The sequence below is a fragment of the Glycine soja genome, chromosome 15 (genome assembly GCF_004193775.1).
Source record: "Glycine soja cultivar W05 chromosome 15, ASM419377v2, whole genome shotgun sequence".
NCBI classification, from domain to species: Eukaryota; Viridiplantae; Streptophyta; class Magnoliopsida; order Fabales; family Fabaceae; genus Glycine; species Glycine soja.
The window spans coordinates 10,368,913-10,389,437 of NC_041016.1; the positions used below are offsets into that span (position 1 = coordinate 10,368,913).

At 29.1% G+C, this 20,525-nt stretch overlaps 1 protein-coding gene across 1 annotated transcript; it reads right to left on the reverse strand.

Annotated features, from left to right (window-relative positions):
* Nucleotides 1-735: 735 nt before the first annotated feature.
* On the reverse strand, nucleotides 736-8,223 carry LOC114388416 (beta-glucosidase BoGH3B-like). Its single transcript, XM_028348899.1, has 12 exons — nucleotides 7,962-8,223; nucleotides 7,290-7,544; nucleotides 6,449-6,653; nucleotides 6,070-6,160; nucleotides 5,799-5,944; nucleotides 4,451-4,694; nucleotides 3,263-3,367; nucleotides 2,931-3,113; nucleotides 2,167-2,371; nucleotides 1,381-1,873; nucleotides 1,176-1,255; nucleotides 736-1,046 (listed from the first exon to the last, which is right to left on the reverse strand). The coding sequence occupies exons 2-12, from the start codon at nucleotides 7,516-7,518 to the stop codon at nucleotides 1,042-1,044; spliced, it is 1,986 nt and encodes a 661-aa protein (XP_028204700.1). The 5' UTR covers nucleotides 7,519-7,544; nucleotides 7,962-8,223; the 3' UTR covers nucleotides 736-1,041.
* Between the last annotated feature and the right edge of the window lie 12,302 nt (nucleotides 8,224-20,525).

Sequence of the window (20,525 nt, forward strand, 5' to 3'; positions counted from 1 at the left end):
CTATAATGGTAAAACTACTTAGCCTATAAGTAAGGAACTACATATAAAGGTACTCTAAAAAAATCATTCACTCTCTGTCAGGCGATGTCTCTGGCACCATTTGCACTTATTTGACATGTTTACAATAATTTCTACTATTAAATATTTAACCAAAACAATTCGAAGTTAAGGGATATCCTAATTTTTTTTCATGAATGATTAATCTTGTATGATGAAACATTCACAGGTAAACAAATGACTTGTATAAAATGACAATGTACGCAGAAACCCCCTAATAAATACTAGGAAGCTGTGATTATATGGGGAGAACTCTAAAAAACCGCCTAATATAAAAGATACCCGTAATAACCTTCATGTTCATTTGAGTTGATCAAGTTAAATTATAAACCCAAATTCATAGGAAACAAAAGATGGAATGAAGAAATTATTTTTGTACCAAAAATAGGTCAAATGATGATACAAGAATGCTCTTTTCAATAAATAACTTACATTAAAATAAGTATTACAGAACTTTAATCAAATATCCACATATCATTTAATTAGAGAACGTAACGACAAGGATGTAAAAAAATTAATCTAAGTTTATTTCAAATTTCAAAAAAAAAAGAAATAGAAAATTGAACCATGAGTTAAGAGCATTTGGCACTAAGTTAGATCAAGCGAAACAAAACGTAAAGGAAAAATAGTACCAATCCTAGAGGACATTTGCTTCCTAATTATTTTGATTTTGGGCTATATACAAAAAAGACTTGCATTTGAAGAATTAATTCCGGTGATTCGAGTAGAGGCACGGAACACAAATCAACATTTTTGCAGTACTCTAACAAATAACTTAACTACTTAACGCCTAGTAGATTTAATACCTAAATAGTCTGATAAACCAAGTTCCAATTATGAAAAAGAATGTGCTCAAATTACTAGTTTATGAATAATAATGTCTCAATGGTATACAATGAATTACACTAGAATAAGACTAAGCCGGGAAGTATCCCAAGTTAGTTCTCTAGCCTCCCGCTCCAATAAAGCTCCCATAAATTGTGCTTAACCTATCAAAGTGAACAATCAACCATTAGTATTCTATACACTGAGGTGCATTAGACATAAAGATTATTTTGTTTGTCACTTGAAAAAAATAATGAACTTTGTTATGCCTACATTTAGAATCACTAACATACCAGGTAAGTATAAGCTGATGATTAGGGTCACTATAATGGTAAATATACAAGCCCTTGCACCAACAGCAGCTGAGGTTGACCTGCAGAATGGATGGTTCCATCAGTAATAAGAGGAGCAACTCTAGTCAAATGAAAAGTAGTTAATGACTAGCAGCATTGATTAATTAACATATAAAAAGCTTTAATAGTTTAAAGGAAAAATTACCTTGCTACCAGGTCCTTGACGGATTCGGTTGTTAGTCCGAAACCAAAAGGAAAAAGAGGATCATAGTGAGGATCCCCAACATTCATTGGGAGTTGATCTACGGATTTGAACCATGTCCTCGCAAGCTTACCAGTGAAACCATAGTCACCAAAAAGGACGTCCGTCATGCCTTGGCCTTCAGTGCCTGGTAACCATGCAGCCACCAATGCATCTATAGAAGAAATGTATGGTTCAATGACAATCGGTCTGCCAGAAATGATGACAACAACACACTTAACAGTCCCACAGACATTGTTGATGACATTTGGGCCAGATTCCATCATTGTAAGTGTCGTACTGTCCCCAGCAGTCTCAGCATAAGGAGGCTCACCAACTACAACAATGGCATATTCGAAGTTATTGGACTTAACAAACTCATTGTCAGGGTTGTCACGAAAGACTACTTCTGTGCTTGTATCAACTGCTGATTTTATGGCATTGAGAATAGTTGTTCCTGTCCAAGGAAAAGAATATTAGTTTCTGCTCCTTTGACATGTATGCAACTACTTGCTATTAGTTAACTAAAAATATGCATGACAAGTTTGGTGAATATTTATAAAAAAAAAAGGCTAGTAACCTTGCATTGCTTCACATATTATATAATTTTGGATAACTTCAAAAAATGCTCATTAACCACTTGTCTTACACATCAAAGTAAATGAGTATACATAAGATCTAGAACTCAGAATCTCATATGCTTCCATAGACCTAGACCTCAGCTTGTTACGATGTCTGAAAGTCACTTACCTCTTGTGTCACTGTTGCCACTGAATCCTTGCCATTTGATTGTCCACCCACCACATTGGTAACCCAAATTATCAGCATGAGATCCAGCAACTAGGATTTTTGGGACTTTCTTTGGAAGAGGCAGAAGAGAAGCACTTTCATTTTTCCCATTCTTAAGCAGCACAAGAGATTTTCTCACTGCTTCCCTTGCTAGGTCTCTGTGTTCCTACTTAAAAAAACATAATCTTATATCTCATGACTTTCAATGTCTCAATTATGCTAGGATATATATTATATTATAAAATACAGGCAACAAGGAATGCCATTAAAAATTAAAATACATACTAAATTTTGTCCTTAAAAATCACTTGCAGGCATCAGATAAATTCAATGCTGTAACGTATATTAACAAAGAATGTAAGGTATATGATGTTTAGTTTCTCAATACAAGTAGGTTCCAACTTTCACGATTTTCATTTTTTTTCCAAAACTGTTATCAACTGAATCTATCAGGCAGAGGCTGGATCATCTTAAATGGGTTGAACAGTAAGAATCCATCCCAAATGGGAAATCATCTGAGATGGTTAGGTCATAGGTGGGTTTGGAAGCAAGGAAGATTATATTCAATGTGGCTCAAGTTATAGAGATCTCTTGTTGTCTTTCGAATAGAATCATCTGAGACATTATTGGGAAGACAATTTCATCAAAATTTTGTTTTTCAATCAAAGGAAAGAGCATGTTGTTTTATATTATTCTGATCGAACTAAATGGTTTGGATGACTCACCTGGCTTCCAAGCTCATTGACTAAGCTGGTATCAGCTAGAGGATTCTCAAAAAGACCCATGGTGAACTTTACAAGCAAAATTCTCTCCACAGCATCATCAATGCGCTCCATTGGAATGATATTGCTCTTGACCAAGAGTGTAAGATCCTGAATGAACTTACCATATTCAAATGGGACCATCACCTGTAATGATTAGTACACAAAAAAACTGAGTTCTATAACCCTACACTGGACTACTTCAGAAAGCATACATTGTTTCACGAGCTACACTCAAGCAGAAATTTTATTCACTCCAGTCCCACGGGCAATTTCAACATAAACAGCGGACTAACCATATCAACACCAGCTTCAATGGAAGCCTGGACAGAGTATGTGTAATTTGAACTGGGTGGTGATGTGAGTCTGTCAATACCTTGCCAATCTGAGATGACAAACCCCTGATAAATAAATGAACAAATTTGTTGTTAGCATCCACAATATAAACCATGTTGCTTAAATCAGGATCTGACAATGGCAAAAAGACAGGCTGTACAATAATAGAACATCAGATTGGTTTATTCTCACACTATACTTGATAATATGGTTCAAACAGCATTATCAAAATAGCAATTTTAATTGCAGCATAAGTTACATGGATTTCTCAAGACTACGACACAAGAAATTTTATAGTAGATCCAATAACAGAGAACATTAAATATAATAGTGCAAATAGTTTATTGATTCTCATTGTTATTCAAAGTGAGTTCCTTTGAGAAATGATTTCATAAAGCTCTTTGGATAACAATAACCTTATCTGGCTGTAACAATCAGCAAATTGTAGAGCTGTCAGCATGTGACAGAAATATCAAATGCTGACCAAATGTTTCACAGGAAATTAGCCCAACACTTTAATATTTGAATTGAATATCAAATGGAATTGACTCACTAATGATGATCAACAATGAAGGCCTTGATCAGTTGCGTATGAAATGTATAAAACAAATATATTATGGACTAGTGAAAATAAATAGGATATACTTCCAATTGGAAAGATGGCAAGCAGCTAGATGAAGTGTGCAAGCCATTTTCTTAGGTCATCAATTGGCAGTTGATATGGATACAACATTCACTACAGAAAACTAAGGATAGAATATCTTTAGTTTTCGGGATTTTTCTTTTTTTTTTGGGGGGGGGGGGAGGGGGGGCGGGGGGGGGCACAACAATGATACCCCACAGATGACTTTGATATATTGGCTGATTTCATGTTTAAATTCACATTTGTGTCTTTATATAATTTTATATCTAGGTCTATGCCACATCATATGAATCAAGCCACTATCAGGTTCTTGTGTTGCCATGTTCAAATCATGTTGTGCAGTGTTCCTCCCATGTCTGGGTCTGTTTTTCTTTCTAGATGAGATAATAGGATAATCAAACAAAGCATTACCGTAAAAAGCATTTGGTAGCTGCTTCCATTGCATAGAACAAATGTACCTCAGCATTTATAATGTATGAGAAAAGAATACAAAGAAGCCAATCACCTTAAACTTAAGGGTATTCTTGAGGAAACCAGTGACTAGATCACGATTTGCATGCATCCTTACACCATTCCAACTGGAGTATGAAACCATGACTGTAGAGACCCCCTTAATAATAGAATCAGAATATGCAGGCATGTGAATGCTCAACAATCCATGCCAATCAATCACTGTGTTGTTCTCATTTATTCCCTTTGTTGTACCACCATCTCCAACAAAGTGTTTAGCACAAGCTGCTACCTTTGTCCTACAAGAAATTTGTAAGCCTAATGAAGGAAAGAGGGACAAAAATAACTCACTTTTTACATCTGTAACTACAAAAAATAAGTCAATCGTGTAATTACTGATTACAAACATAACATTCTAATTACTAACATTTTCCTATCATAAAAAACCATGTAATTTATTCATTTTTGTTGCAGCTTAATAATTGTGGTTGATGTTAATAATAATTATCTGGCCAGTATCCCTAGATGGACTGTTGTTGATATGAAGTGGTTTCCCCTAAGTCAAATTATGATCAAGTAAAACATATTAAAAAGGCCTTATTACCCAAATACAATTTAGACTATAAATCAGGTTCTATTAAATATCAGATAGTTACTAGAATGACCAATCACATGCATACGTCATATCAACTAGTTGCAGATCCAGAGGAATAGTGTTACTTTTTACACACTTTAGTTAAGGCTAAAATACAATTTTGGTCCTCCCATTTTTTCCAATCCGCAAATTTGGTCCCCCTTTAAATATAGAGACATTTAGTCCCCCAATTTTTCAATATCAGCAATTTTGGTCCAAAAGTCTAAATCAATATGTGGATCGTACAGTTTTTGATGTTGACTTAAATGATTGTCAATATAGTATTTGTTTTTTTTAATTTATATATTGATGACTAGATAATTTAATTTAATAAATATTTTATAAAAGTACATTGAAAACTTAACAATCAACGCATTAAATTGGATGGTAGGACTAAAATCACTGATTTCAGAAAGATGGGGAACTAATGTCTCTATTTTTAAATAGGAGGACCAAAATTGCCGTCAAGAAAAAATAGGGGGAAGAAAATTGTATTTTAGCCCTTTAGTTAAAAGGCATAAAGAATCTTTCAAATATATTAAAATTTAAATTTATTAGCAAATAGCAACTTATGGGATTAAAATCACTAAAGATCCATGAATTATATGTAAATTATACCATCTTCGTATGGGCACAAAACCAACAGATTAGGCATCAAAATCCATACATCATGGCCCCAAGGGTAAATTTACAAAATGTGTGCATAAAACACCTAATAATGAAATGCAATCTTGTTTTTAAAACTGCTTTAATATCATTAATTACATACTTGCCACCAACATATGGAAACCCCTTCCTGGAATTGGCAGGGATACTTCCTTGTAGACCAGGTATGATCTCTGTCATTTCTTGCACAATTTTAGGATCCTCACTATAGCTTTCATAACACCGACCCCATCTTGGATCTCTACAAACCTATAATCAGTGTTTCAGGAGTAATCAGTAAAATTATAATAAAAAAGGTGCACATTTGACAACCTCAAACCTGTATAACAAGAACTTTTTTACAAGTTTATTATTAGACTCTTCACCCTATTTACCGCTATGCATGGAGCAAATACATAAGGAATCCCTGTAGCTCTAACTTCAAGAGCAGTTGCAGCACCAATCCTTTGTGCCAGGTTAGGATCCCTGTTTATCAAAGATTATTAGAACCGAACAAATGGTGGATAAATGCAACCATGTTACCAATACAACACCATTAAAATTAAGATCAACTAAGTTTTAAACCTACTGAATTGGGAGTAAATTTTATACAACGACTCCCTTCTCACCCAAGTATATAGCCGGTGAAATGGTTCAGGTGACAAGAACTTTGAGATACGTAAATTATCAGGTTGCATATGAAAATCTAGTATCAAATGTTGTCCCTGTCTCCATACAAACAGTAAAAAAAATGATAATAAATCTTATACTTGCCTGGTACATCCAAGCCCAACATTATGGGGAAATATGGTAGCATTATAGACATTATTATGTCCATGAACAGCATCAATACCATAGATCATTGGTATGCCCAATCTACTCTCAAGAGCTCCTTTCTGAAAATCATTTATCATATTAACCCAATCTTCAGCAGTAGCCCTTGGAAGGGGTTCACTACCGCCACCACTCAATACACTCCCTGCACACAATTTAAAGAACCAGTTAATTGATAGTGTCTCTTAATGATAATCTCCTTTTATTTCCAATTCTTAATTTTTTCATCAATTACTCATTCCTGGCTTCACTTCAATTTCCTATTTAGGTAATAAAGATCTTATGAGATTATAAAACTAAAAAGATCTAAAAGCCTATTGAGTAAAGGTGGCAACTTTCCTACTTTCTCGGAGATCCCTTTCCTGTGTTTTAGTGTTCATATTTACAATATAGTTTGAAAGAATGTCAAGCAAATATTGAAAAACATAGTTTGAAAGATTAATCAGAGTTCCAAACAATCAAATGCAATGCAATTCAAAAGGAAAACAGAAAACTGTAAGTTTGGTTGCAAAGTAGTTAATTGCATAGACAAGGGAAATTTTCTCTGTATCCCTGGAATATGTACTCCCTTTCCTTTGAAGCAAGACATCTGGCATGTATGATTAATTTACCTAATTCCTAATTTAAGCAAAAATAAGGGGGAAAATTGAAAAAAAAAAAGATAGAGAAAGAAAGATAACTGCATACCGAAAATTTGCTAGTCCTAGACGTAAAATTACAGAATGAATTCAAATACTATTAACTGAGAAGAGAAAACAAGCTAGGAGTTCTTAATTCCTACCTATGAAGCTGGTTTTCATAACATTAGCATTGGCAACACTCCTATCAATTTGAACCATTTGACCAATCTTCTCCTCCAAAGTCATTCGACTCATCAAGTCCCTAACCCGAGTTGGAACCGGTTGCTTCGGATCTTTGTATCTCAGGTACTCTATTTGGGACTCTCCAGTTGATGCCAGCCAACAACATAGCCACAAAACACCCAACAAATGAACCAATGCCCTAGACATGTTTTGTTTCCCAGCTCTCACTTCACCTGCAGAATTGGATAGAACAGAACACACCCAATCCAATAAAGATTTAGTTTTTGGAGTTATACCCCACTTGGTCTCCAAGGTAAATGATAAAAGAGCAGCAAAAGAAAAGCATATCAAATGAAATGGAACTCAAGAAAACTAAACCCCATTACTTGCTTCAGCAGTTTTTCTCTTCTTTGATTTAATTTTTTAAAAATGGAAATGTGAAAAAGGGGTATAAACTATAAACTATAAAGTATGTTACCAAGATCAAGCACACTTTTTTATTTTTTATTTTGCAGCTAGGAACTAATTTTACATCAACCAACCAGATGGTGAAGTGATGAATCAAAACAAAGGAACAACAACAGTACAACACCCTTCAAGTTAAGCATAAGAGAGAGAGGGGGGGGGGGGGGGGGGGGGGGGACACATACCTCAAAAGGGAAGGAAAAATGGTGACTTTATGAGATGATATTAAGAAAAGTTGGTAAATTTGGATCCAATGGAGAAAGGGGTGAATGATAGAAATAATGCAAATGATACAGTGAAGAAGCAGAAAGCAGGGTTAGCAAATGGATGGTAGTGGGAGACACTTATCACTGTTGTCGTCAGAGAGTGGACGGTTTTTTCTCTGAGAAGTGTTGAGGTTGCTCAAGAAAACGTGGTGATGACAAACCATGTGGGCAAAAAGAATAATTAAGCTACGAAAATGTCGTTTTAATGAGAGGTTTCAATTTTCAACAAAATGATTTAAAATCGGACTTTGATTAACGTACTTGATTAAGATAGGCTAAAATATAGTAGTATTTTTAATCTTTTATCCTATTTCTCTTAAATTTAATTTGGAATTATAATTTAATCATTTATGTTTTAATTTAGTTCAATTCTATCTTTCCGTTAGTTTAAAATTAAAATTGTTAATAATTTTAATGAATGACGGAATTTTTTATGAAGCTGGTTAAAAACTATCACAAATAATATTATAACCAATTTAAATGTATTTAAAAGTAGAAAATGATATATCATATATGTATTATGAGCATATTTGAATTTCGAAAATAAACTATACATGTTTAAAATTGACTTTTGATATTCAGTTACAAATTGTTAAATTGTACAATTTTTTTAATTAAAATTATAAATTAATTTTTTTAAAAAAATAAAAGCATAAAACTATGAATCTAAATAAGAAGATTAAGAGACTAATGTTGGATACCTTCTAGAATTGATTATCCCTCCAAAATTATGGTAGTTAAGTGAAAGCAACTAGGAATATTTATCACTTTAACTTTCAAGGTGAAATTCAAATTGATAATGAAAAAATTGAATCTAATCTAAACACAAAGTAATTTAGCCATTAAGTTTTAACTAGTATATAAGTTTAATAGCACAATGATACATAAATTTACACTTAATATAATTAAAATTTATAATAAATAAATATTCTTATAATTATAATTTATAAAAATATATATTAATTATATATGAGATTTATAGTAAAAATAAATTATGATATAAGATTATTTTTACTTAATAATAAATTCTTTTAATAAATTTTTAAAAATCAATTTAAAATGAAGATAAAAGAAAGCAAATTAAAAGATATTTTGTAACCAACATGAAGTAAGAAGATAGTTAGAAATGGTTATGAGAGAAAACTTAGTAAATACACATTCAAATGAGAGAAAAATTAGAATATTTAATAAAAAGTAAGTAAAATGAGTCTTAATGTCCAAGTTGTGTATTATAATGCATAACATGAGAGTAAATGTTACCAAACCATAATTGTTAATATTTTCTATTGAAACAATTTTATATAAGCAATATGTTATTCACCACAATTCAATTCAAATATTAACATAATAACAAAAATAAAGTTTAATGTTTGATGCACTCACAGTGTAAAATAGTCTTACATTGTCATCAAAACACAAATTACTGTTTAAATTACTAAGAGATAGTTATTTTAAAAATCAATGATTTTTTTATATATGATAAATTGTCATCATATGATTATGTAAATTTTTTTACACTATTAGTACGTAACTTTTTTTCATAGAAATAAGAGGAAAAAAAAGAGAAAATATTAAGAATGAAGTCAATGCAAGGATGGATTGGGCAACATGAATTTTGAAAATTTAATAAATAAAATCTCATTGGTGTCTTCACATTTTTGTTACCATTAATTTATTCAAATAGTGGTTGTAAATGTATACCCCTCAACACATACACACATATAATGTCAATAACTTTTTTATTAATGGGCCTAGGACAAAGGCTAATTAGGGATTGCATAGGAAATGTCACTCTAAATGATATTTTTGGTCCTTTGTTTGTCTCATGACAGGAGGTGTCATCCTGAATAAGAAAACCTATTATGTTTATGGGAAATAATTTGACACTTCTTTGATAACTTTGATCGTCTATGGACAATTTTTATAATGGATTTGCATGTATTTAATTCAACCAAAGGAAATGAGTATGCCTTTGTTCCACCTTTATTATGGTTATGACAAGGCTTGGGCAATGGGCATTCTTATTATAGGTGATATTTTTTATTGCTTGGGGAGGGATTTCACTAAAACATATATTTTAAAAGGATGTTTTCTATACTCTATCTCGTATATTCATTGCAGCATCCATTATTTGTGCTTGCTTCAAAGTATGATACTTCACTTAAGTTACTCTTGTTAATGTAAACTTATCACACTCAATTAAAAAATTATTACCACATACTAAACACAAACAGGTTCTCTCATTCACCATGATGTCTCTTACTACAAGCCAAACGTAGAAGAAAAAAGACACTTGAAGTACCTCCCTACATGTTAAGCAACAGAAAAACCTACCATGTAAATTGTTTTCATATTACACTATTTGGGTATTTTGTTTTTTATTTTTACCCACTTTCGTCAAAAAGTTGACAATAAAAGTGACTTTAGAAATCTTGTGGTTGCTCCTCATTCGACATATGCTTAGGGAGAAAGAGTTAGGCTGCCAAAAAATCAACTTTAAGCGTTGGATTATTTTTCTTTTTTGCTTGTGAAGAAATGTTACGCAATCTCGTTGATGAGAATAAAAAAGGATTGATTGTGGGCATAATGGATAGGCCACTCACTATATATAAGAGCTTAGCTTATTCCAAAACATCCCTCAGGCTCTCTAATTTTTAGTTTAACAAGTAAAAACTAACAAAATCTTAAACAATGAGTCATATTACTTTCGTCTCTAAATATAAGATTTTATTATAAAAAATTATTCTTTTCTTAAATTGTCTTTTGTAATAATTATTTTTTTTTATCAAAATATAAATATATTAGCTCTTATAAAGATTAGAGAATAAGACTAACACACAATAATTAATAAGGTAAAAAGTAATTAAGTAGAAAGAAAGAGATGATGAGTTTTAATAATTTAGTTTCAATAAATTTTAAGGTAATTTTTTTTAAAAAAATATTACGAAATACTAATAAATTTAATGTTACTAAATTATCCAATTTTCATAATGAGGATAATTAATTAAAAAATATTATATTTAGATACAAAGGTAGTATTATCTATTACATATTATCTGTAAGGTGAAAGTTGCAACTACATGTGATTATATTTTTTATTGGTTTATTCAAGAAAGACATAGGTACCATTTTTAATTCATCACGGTTTTGCATAATTATTACTTCCTTTGTCTTTAAATAAGAGTCGTACTAGGTTTTTTTATATAAAATAAAAAATTAATAAATAGATATTAATGAAGATAAATAATTAATAATATATTAAAAACTAACATTTTTATTATATTGAAAAATTAAAATAATACTTATTAAAATATTAATGAAGAAAAATAACTAATGTTATATTAAAAACTAATATGACACTTATTTTATGATATACTTTTTTTACATACAATATTTATATCGGAACAGAAAAAATTATTAACAGTTTTACCGTTCAAATAGTCACTTGACAATAACAATTTTCATTTTAAACGCAAAGTAACTCAATTTAAATAAGCAAAGCTTGTATTCAGTTTCATAGACTTCCTACATGAGGAGGAATGCCACTATTTTTAGTTTATAATTTCGTCATATTCTTATTTATTGTTTCATTTGAATTTCTGATTAAGTTATAAATTTCAACTAGCAACTAAATGTGAAGTTGAATCAATAAACATTGAAGCATTAATTTGTAAACGAGTGTGGGTGGCCGCAAGTATCACATTTAACTTTTATGTTGTAACCATTAATGCAAGTACGCAATGGAATACATAGTTAATAATTGAAATGGTAAGTTATAATTACTTCTAACTTAAAGAATTTAAAAGATTAAAAAACATTTATTTTTAATTGAAAAATTGCTACCTCCATTCCCAATTATTTAAACATTGCAATGGTGTTTGTCCATAAAAAGTATTCCTTCCTTTTCAAAAGTATAGATGCCTAAGGTTAATGCACACTCATTAAAAAATATTAATTGATAAAATTTTAGATTAAAATATTTCTATTTAATTATGTTGTTGGAATCACCATTAGCTATAAATATTTTGATAATGAAGAGTCTAAAGATAATCTTAAGTGAACATTTTTATTTATGACCGATTAGTTATTGATGTTTATCTTGGATAACAAAAGTTATTCAATCTACTAATAATAATTGTAAACAAGGGTATAGTTGGAAAAAGTTGTGAATTCAGTCTTAAATTTGTAAAACATCTATAGTTTTAGAAGGGAGGAAATACTTTTTATGGAATATATGAGTTCTTTATGTTAAAGGAAATTACTTTACTTTAAGGTTTAGGGAAATATGAGAGAAATAAGAGGGAAAAAAATTGGATTCCTCATGAGACTTGCATCTTTTATACTTTAATTAAAAAAATATTTATTTTCATCATCTAAATCAAACTCATCATAAGTTTTGAGTAAAAAACATATACTTTGATGTATTATTATGTTGGCGGATTCTCTTGAGAAAGATGTTTGTTTCTTTTAGTAGAAATGTTGTTTGCATACAAGTGAGTTTTCTTGTATAGAATTATGATGTTATAATACTTGTATATATTGATGGGTTAACCCACATAACCTACTCAAATGAATTGGGAAGGTTTGCACATTTGAACCCACTAACTTCCAACCCATATAGTCTAACCATTGAACCTATTAATTTGTGATATGAGTTAAATTGGGTTGATCCATCAAATAGTTCCCTTCTTAAACTACATTTAATACTTACACTTTTTTTATCATCATGTCTCGAGTATTTTTTTATTTACTAGTTTTATAACATTTTTTCTCTTTTCTTAATTATACTTGATTATAAAATTTGAGAAAATTTTAAAACAAACTAAATGATTAAATTTTTTATTTATTTTTAAATAAGTTTACATACCAACCCAATCCAACACACAATATTATGTTGAAATTATCAATCCAATATAAAAATATATTCAACACAATCCAACCCAACTCATTTTTTTGTGGGTTGAGGATGGATTGAGTTAATTGTATAACACCTCTACTTATTTTCTTACATTGTGATCATACAATTAAATTGTTTGTTATTTTATATCATCATTGATGAATTAAATATTACATAATATAATTTATCTTACATCTCATGGTTAATGATTATGGTCACAAAGTTATATATTCAAAAATGAATCGCAAAACAAATTAAAGCTTAATAAATATTGCTCAAGGGGCCCCTTGAACTTTTTGGATTTAGACTTTTATTGATTGATGTATTTAGTTTTATATAACAAATTAAAGCTTAATAAATATTGCTCAAGGGACAATGTTGAATTTTTTGGATTTAGACTTTTATTGATTGATGTATTTAGTTTTATATAACAAATTAAAGCTTAATAAATATTGCTCAAGGGACAATGTTGAACTTTTTGGATTTAGACTTTTATTGATTGATGTATTTAGTTTTATATAACAAATTAAAGCTTAATAAATATTGTTCAAGGGACAATGTTGAACTTTTTGGATTTAGACTTTTATTGATTGATGTATTTAGTTTTATATAACAAGTTATGGCTAGGTTGATATTTTTCCCAAAAGTCCTTAAAATTATGTAATTGATTATAAGTTTGAAAATTATTTGTTGGGTTAAATCACTATTAGTAAATACGTTGAATAATGATGTAGGGCCAAGTAATCTGCTTCCTGTGATAGGTGGAGACTAGGTTGCTATTATAAGATCAAGATTCCCCATTCGCGCTCAATACTCAGCTACAGAACAGAGAGTACGAAAATAAGTTTAATATACGTATTATTAATATCTTATATTAAGATTTTCTATTTAGTTTATATTTTTATTGTTAATTTATTATGTTTAAAATGTTGTTATATTTTAATGCGATAAATTTTAGTTTAAAAAATAAAGTTAATTTTTTCTTCTAATTTTATATATTTTTCATTTTTTTTAATTATTTATAAAATTACTATTTAGGCCTTATCCGCGTATTTTTACTATAGGATTCTTGAAAAAAAAAACTCTTTATTTTAGGGATCAAACTTATTATATTCATCTAAAACATAAACTGAATCTTAAATGGACTAAACCGATGGGATCATTTTATATTTTAAAAAAATATATAATTTGTTATAACTTTCTTTGATGTTCTAAATCTTAGCATATGTTTCTTTACCAGTGAAAAATACAAAAGAAAACACAAGAGAAAACTACACCCTCAAAATTGATACAGAAATGGCATCAACTCTTAGCTAGTGAATCTACACATTCATTGGACTCACGATTGCTTATGAAAGATCTTATGTGATTGATAATTGAAGCATCATAATGAAAAAAAACACCTTCCAACACTAATTGAAGCGCTACAGCAGAATCAGTTTCACACTAAGGTCCCGTTAGTATGTGGAAAAAGAGGGTGAAAAAGAAAAAAAATGAACAGTAATAGAGTGAAAAAAAAAAGAATCCCAAGTTTCATATTTTACTTTAATTCAAAACTTTTATCTTATTTAGCTTTCATTCATTTTCTTTTAACTCTAAAGAACACCTGATCCTAAATGTTCAAGTAACATTGAAAGTTGTAACCTTCATTTTCCAGATTCACTAACAAAGAAATTGTTAAATGGTAGATTCCTGAACATAAAAAGCCCATATTTTGGCAAAAAGATTTAAAATTAAACGAAAAGAGGAGATGTGGATATGGATCATGTGGTAAAGATATGGATGGGTGCTGTGTTAAAAAGTACAGAACATGCCAAGAATAACTTGATTAATGAAAAATTACTTTGTCTTTTGACATTTCAGGGAATCGGATTCAAATTCCAATCATTTTGTCAATTCATTCAACGAAGATATGGCAAAAGTTTACCCCTTTTTAGACATTGATTTGGTGACGGCTTCTTTTGATGGATTCGAAAGTAGCAACCAATTTTGAAAATAGGAAAAAGTAATTAAAGAGGTGTAACTGAGAAACAAATTAATGGTACTACTATGTTAGAATGGAAGAAGAGTAAATATGATCGCTTTTCTTTCCATATAGAAATAAGGTGAAACTTAGAATATCAATTGCATTGTCTGTGGGAAATGAGTATTATAAATCCTTGATACGTCTTAAATCCCTATAGATAACTAACAAAATTGTCTATTTAATGAGATATCTCAACTTTTCTATACTAAGATGGTTTCACCACAAATGTAGTTGTTGAGAAAGTTTTGTATATTTTTTTTATCCCGGGAATATGTTTTCTGAAAATTATATTAGTTAGAAATCATATTTTTATAGTTATGCCATAAATATATTTGGTATGTTTAAGATACTTTCGAGAATGAAAAAGCATAATATTTAAAAAAACATTTTGTCCCTTCACAAGAATATTGGATTCTCACTCCTTTTCGTATAAGAGTTTTAATGGAAAAATTAATTAAAAACAATTCCTATAAAATGTTAGATTTCTGAAAATGATCCCTTAAATTTTTTTTTCTGAAAATGATTTTTAAGATATTCATATCAAACTCTTTTTTTTTTAGAAAAAAAGATTTCTGAAAATGATTTTTAAGATTTTCCGAACAAACACTAGCTAAGGCTAGCATTCAACGGCTGGATGCTACAATGAATATCAGATGGAAGTATAAACTTTCTTTTAGGACGTCCTTGAGTTTATTTCAGAAAAATAATTACTTATTTAAGTTTATTACGTGAAAGAATTTTTTTTAAAATATTTTTTCACATAATTAAGATTTTTTTAAATATGAGAAGCCTAACTCAATCCCAAAACATAGTTTAATAGGTGAGTGTTGCTTCTTATTTATATATTTTAATTTGACTTTATTTTTAGAAGATTTGAGACGTGAATATTTCTCCATAAATATCAAACTGTGTGAATTATATAGCTTTGTCATTAGTATTCCTTTTTCTCCCCTCACTGAAAAAATTGTTCCTTAAGTGGGAAAACATTATTAAAATTACCTTTTCTTTCTCAAGTGACAATTAGATATTCTTTATCCATCAAATCTAGAATTGCATAATTCAGAATGAAAAACCATCATTATTGTCAGCACAAAATTTAATAAAGGGTTTGTTAGTAATACACGTACTAAATAGGGAACAAATATTTTTTTTCAATAAATTTTACATAAAATTCATCCAATAACATATGATACAATATCATCATTTTTTTCTCAACTTTATAATTACAAACAAACACAATTTGATGATGAAGAAAACATAGGTGAGCATGAAAGAGACAACAAGAGGCTGCAATTATCGAATTGGACTGGAAAATTGTTGAACAAGAAAGTTGAGCTAAGTCAGCCCAAAGTTTATATTAAGGTTAGTGTCCATTGGATTTTACATGACACGGCGTTATCATGCAGCACATTAAGAAACGTAAATATTCAACTACTCACGCAACACAATAATAGCTTATTCAAATACTTTTTTTTAATTATAAAACTAATTCAAATACTTTAAAACAAGTGATTAATATAATTAAGTTAAGATTTAATCGTTTCAGTAATACTCAAGTTTAATCCTTACAAAAATATTTTTTATTTAACTTTATTTATTTTTTGACTTAACTTCGAATTAATCAAAATTTCATTCTCTTGATGAATCGGATAATTAAAATAAGAAAAAATACTTTCGAAGTTATAGGCTTACAATTGACAAAATACAAATAAAAGACAAACAAAATTAGTAAATATTTTTAGGCAAAATCTTGTACATTCTTAAAATACATCACCAACAATATTCTACCGCGTTCAAATCTTTCTCTTTTTCAAAAAAAACAAATAAATCTATTCTGGGAATTAACCGGACCAGTTTAAATTCATTCAAATTGATTCTACAAGGAATTTACTAAGATCACATTTTTTAGATATTATTACTTAACTTATTATTATTATTGGAGATAATTTGTTTGTCATATTGAATTGTAGTTAAGCTTTGACTACTTGAGTAAAAAAAAAAAATCTTGCCATTAAAAGATCATTTAAGAGAGTAATTTAAGTGTTGTTTAAAGTTATATCACTAGAGTAAAATATGAATTGTTTAAGGATGATATGATTGTAGGAACCAATGTAAGATAAAAAAAAATGAATTGCTTAAATTGCAAATGCTATATCTACTCCCCTTTTATATCAATACACTCCCCTTTTGTCATTTCCCCCCAAATTACCCTGCAAAACACACTGCCCTTGTGGTCTGTTGTCTTTAGGACTCTTCCTCAAAAAACACACTCCCCCTCATCCCACGATGTTTTTCCAAACACTCCATTCTAACTCTTGCACTTGTGACAAAATTCAAAATCTAAAACCCAAATAAATAACCACTGCACAAAATTAGGTTACCCAAAGAATAACCTCTTCACAAAATTGAATTCTTTTAAATAAACAAACGGCAACAACATCGTCTCGCCAAAGGACACTGTGACGGCATTAGTTTGTTTGGATATGCAATTGCCAATATCCACGGTGTTACAATTACTCATCTACCTTGCGTTGTTCTTTGTTTCTGTATATCTACTTTTTCTTTCTGTCTCAACAAAGACTTGTTCATTAAAATATTTATATGACCACTGCTTAATGTCAAACAAGTGGTGGGGCGCACTACCAAAAGGAGAATGTATGTTTTGTGAGTATGCATAACATCAAACAAGAAACTATCGAATAATGGTTCTATATGTATGTAAATAGGGGTATTACTTTTATGTACTTTTCTTTGGTTTTGGGATAAGGCATATCTTGAGCTTCATCCCTAAAAGAATATAACCACGCCTCATACGCTAACGTCGTAACTCATAATGATCACTGTGTAAGACTCCATGGAAATTATTTTTTGATTTTCCTTATACTTATGATTATTATAGTATCGTACGTGTGAACGCAAGAGTCCTGTAGTTATTTTTTTTCTTTTTTCCGGAACATGATTATATGAGAGGAACAGAGGGGGAGTGTGTTTAAAGTGGGGTAGATTGGGAACAAAAAGTGAGAAGGAGTGTCTAAACAGTAATTTCCAAAGAAAGGCACAACGTAATCAGGACAGGTTAGTCCAATCATTTACCTCATGACCCATGAAAGCTGGCCCAATCAGCCCAACTTTGTAGTTAGCTTGGTTTTCAGTTTCTCAGACAATCTTTTTTTCCCCCTGCACCATTCATTTGTGCCATGCACCTATTTTGGAATGTAAAATTAAATTCTTGAAAAGTATTTTTGGAATATAAATTTGCATTTCAAAAAGACCTTTCAGGAATGTAATTTAGCATTCCGAATTAGGTATTCCAAAAGCATAAAAAAGATGCAAGAAGAAACATTAGAAGTGTAGGAAGCAACAGTCAACTTTTAAACATTTATCAAACACACACATTCTTTATTTTAAACGTTTTTTTATACTCCATTTAGTTCCTATTAGTATAATATTTACATTAAAAGTGTAACTTTATCCTTATTATTAGGTTCAATCTAAAAATCTCATATATGAATTACTTTTTTACAAAACAACCCTTCATTAGGATGACGACATAATAATGAGGAAAACATAACTCATCAATATTTATAAGTTTTGTAAATAAAAATAGCTTTAAAAAAATCCTAATTTAAGAAAATTTAATGCACTCAACTAAATTAAAATTAAGTAATATTCTAATGAATTAGTAAATTTAACCTTATAATAAGAAACGAGAGAATTACTTTATATTATTCCTTGAATTACTCATCTTGGTCGTTTGATATTTTTTTTGGACACCAATTAAAATTTAGAAAACAAAAGTATTAAATTATTCTTTTTTTAATATATTAAATATCATATTTTTAAAAATACTTGTTTTTTTTAATTAGCCATTCAAATTAGGAGTGTTCACAATAGAGTTCAATTTAATTTTTAAATAAAAAATCATTCAAATCAAATATAAAATAAAGATATGGTTGGATGAAAATATAAAATCAAATCCAAATTAGACCAAATCAATCTTTTACGGTTCGATCTAATTTCACGATTATTTTTTAAATCTATTATTATAATTTAAATCTATTAACTAAACTTACATCATAATTTTTGTATATGCTATATTATTTTAAAAATGAATTTTATTTTTATTAAATTTTATTTTAACATATTTTACTTAAAAAATATTATTTTCACTTCTATTTAACATTAACATAAAATAAAATGCTATTACCAACTCTTTTTATAACATAACAATAATTAATTTGTGCATCATTTGACATATAAACATTATTATTTAACAATATTAGTATATTCTTTTTTAACATATGAAAGTAAAATAAACATTGTAAAAAAAATAAATGATTTAATACCTATTATTAATTATCACAATAAAGATTAATATAATTATAATATGTAATTTTTCCGGTTTAGTTTGTGTTTTTAACAAAGTTTGAAAATTGAACCAAATTGAAATAATAAGCGGTTTTTTAGATTTTTTTTGTTTTTGCAATTTTTGGTTTAAGTTATTGGTTTGATAATTTATAATCCGTTTGCTTCAATTTTTAACACCCGAATTCAAACTACTTTCACAAAACCATATTTTTAAGAATAATTCTAAATATTCTTAGAAATTTTACTGATTTTCATATTTTCAAAATATAAAGAGTGTTGGAGGTTTTTATATTATCAATAAATTAATATTAAATTTTTATTTAACACTTTTTTGTAAATTAAAAATTATAAAAAAAGAGATTGACTAATGTAAATACTCTTATCTTTTTAATATGAGTACGTTAATATATTATAACTAAAGATTATTTAAAAATATATAAATGAATATACTCATACTATAAAATAAAAGTACATGAATATATTAACAAGCTATAACTAAATATCATCTTAAAATATAATATATTAATAATGTAACTTGCTAACAAAAAAAAAAAAGTATATACGTTGACAACTCCCTGTAAAAAAAAATATTACTACTCTCTATTGTTTCGAGAGTCTCTTGTATTTTAGACAATTGCTTACCTTCCTTCCGGAGCATATCCACTATCCCACATTCCTCAATTTGTGTTTAATTAAACTTATTATGAAGAAATAGTAGTTTACTTATAATTAACTTTTTGAATAATTTTTAAAAGTAGTATTTTCTTTCAAAATGCTGCATTTCAAACATATGCTGAATGCAAGTTTTCAAAAGTTGTATGGTTTGGGTTTTTGACATTATTGTGGATCGCATTGTATGATTGTCATTAGACATTGCAATCGTATCAGCGGGTCAGGTAACAACATTTAGAATACAATCGCAATTTAAAATCCTACTGGATCAAGTGCAATTTTTTATTTTTTTATATATATATTATAGATACGAACTTAGAAAGTATTCATAGGTTCTTTGTCTTCAATTTTGTTTATGATTGATTTTTTAAAAATAATTTTATTGAAATATCTTTTTTTGTTATATTTTTTTCTATAACACAACTCAAATCTAATATTTTATTTAAGGAATTTAATTTCAATTTGACTAGAATCAAAATAATATTAGTTATACCGAACGTGATGATTATATAGTCCTATT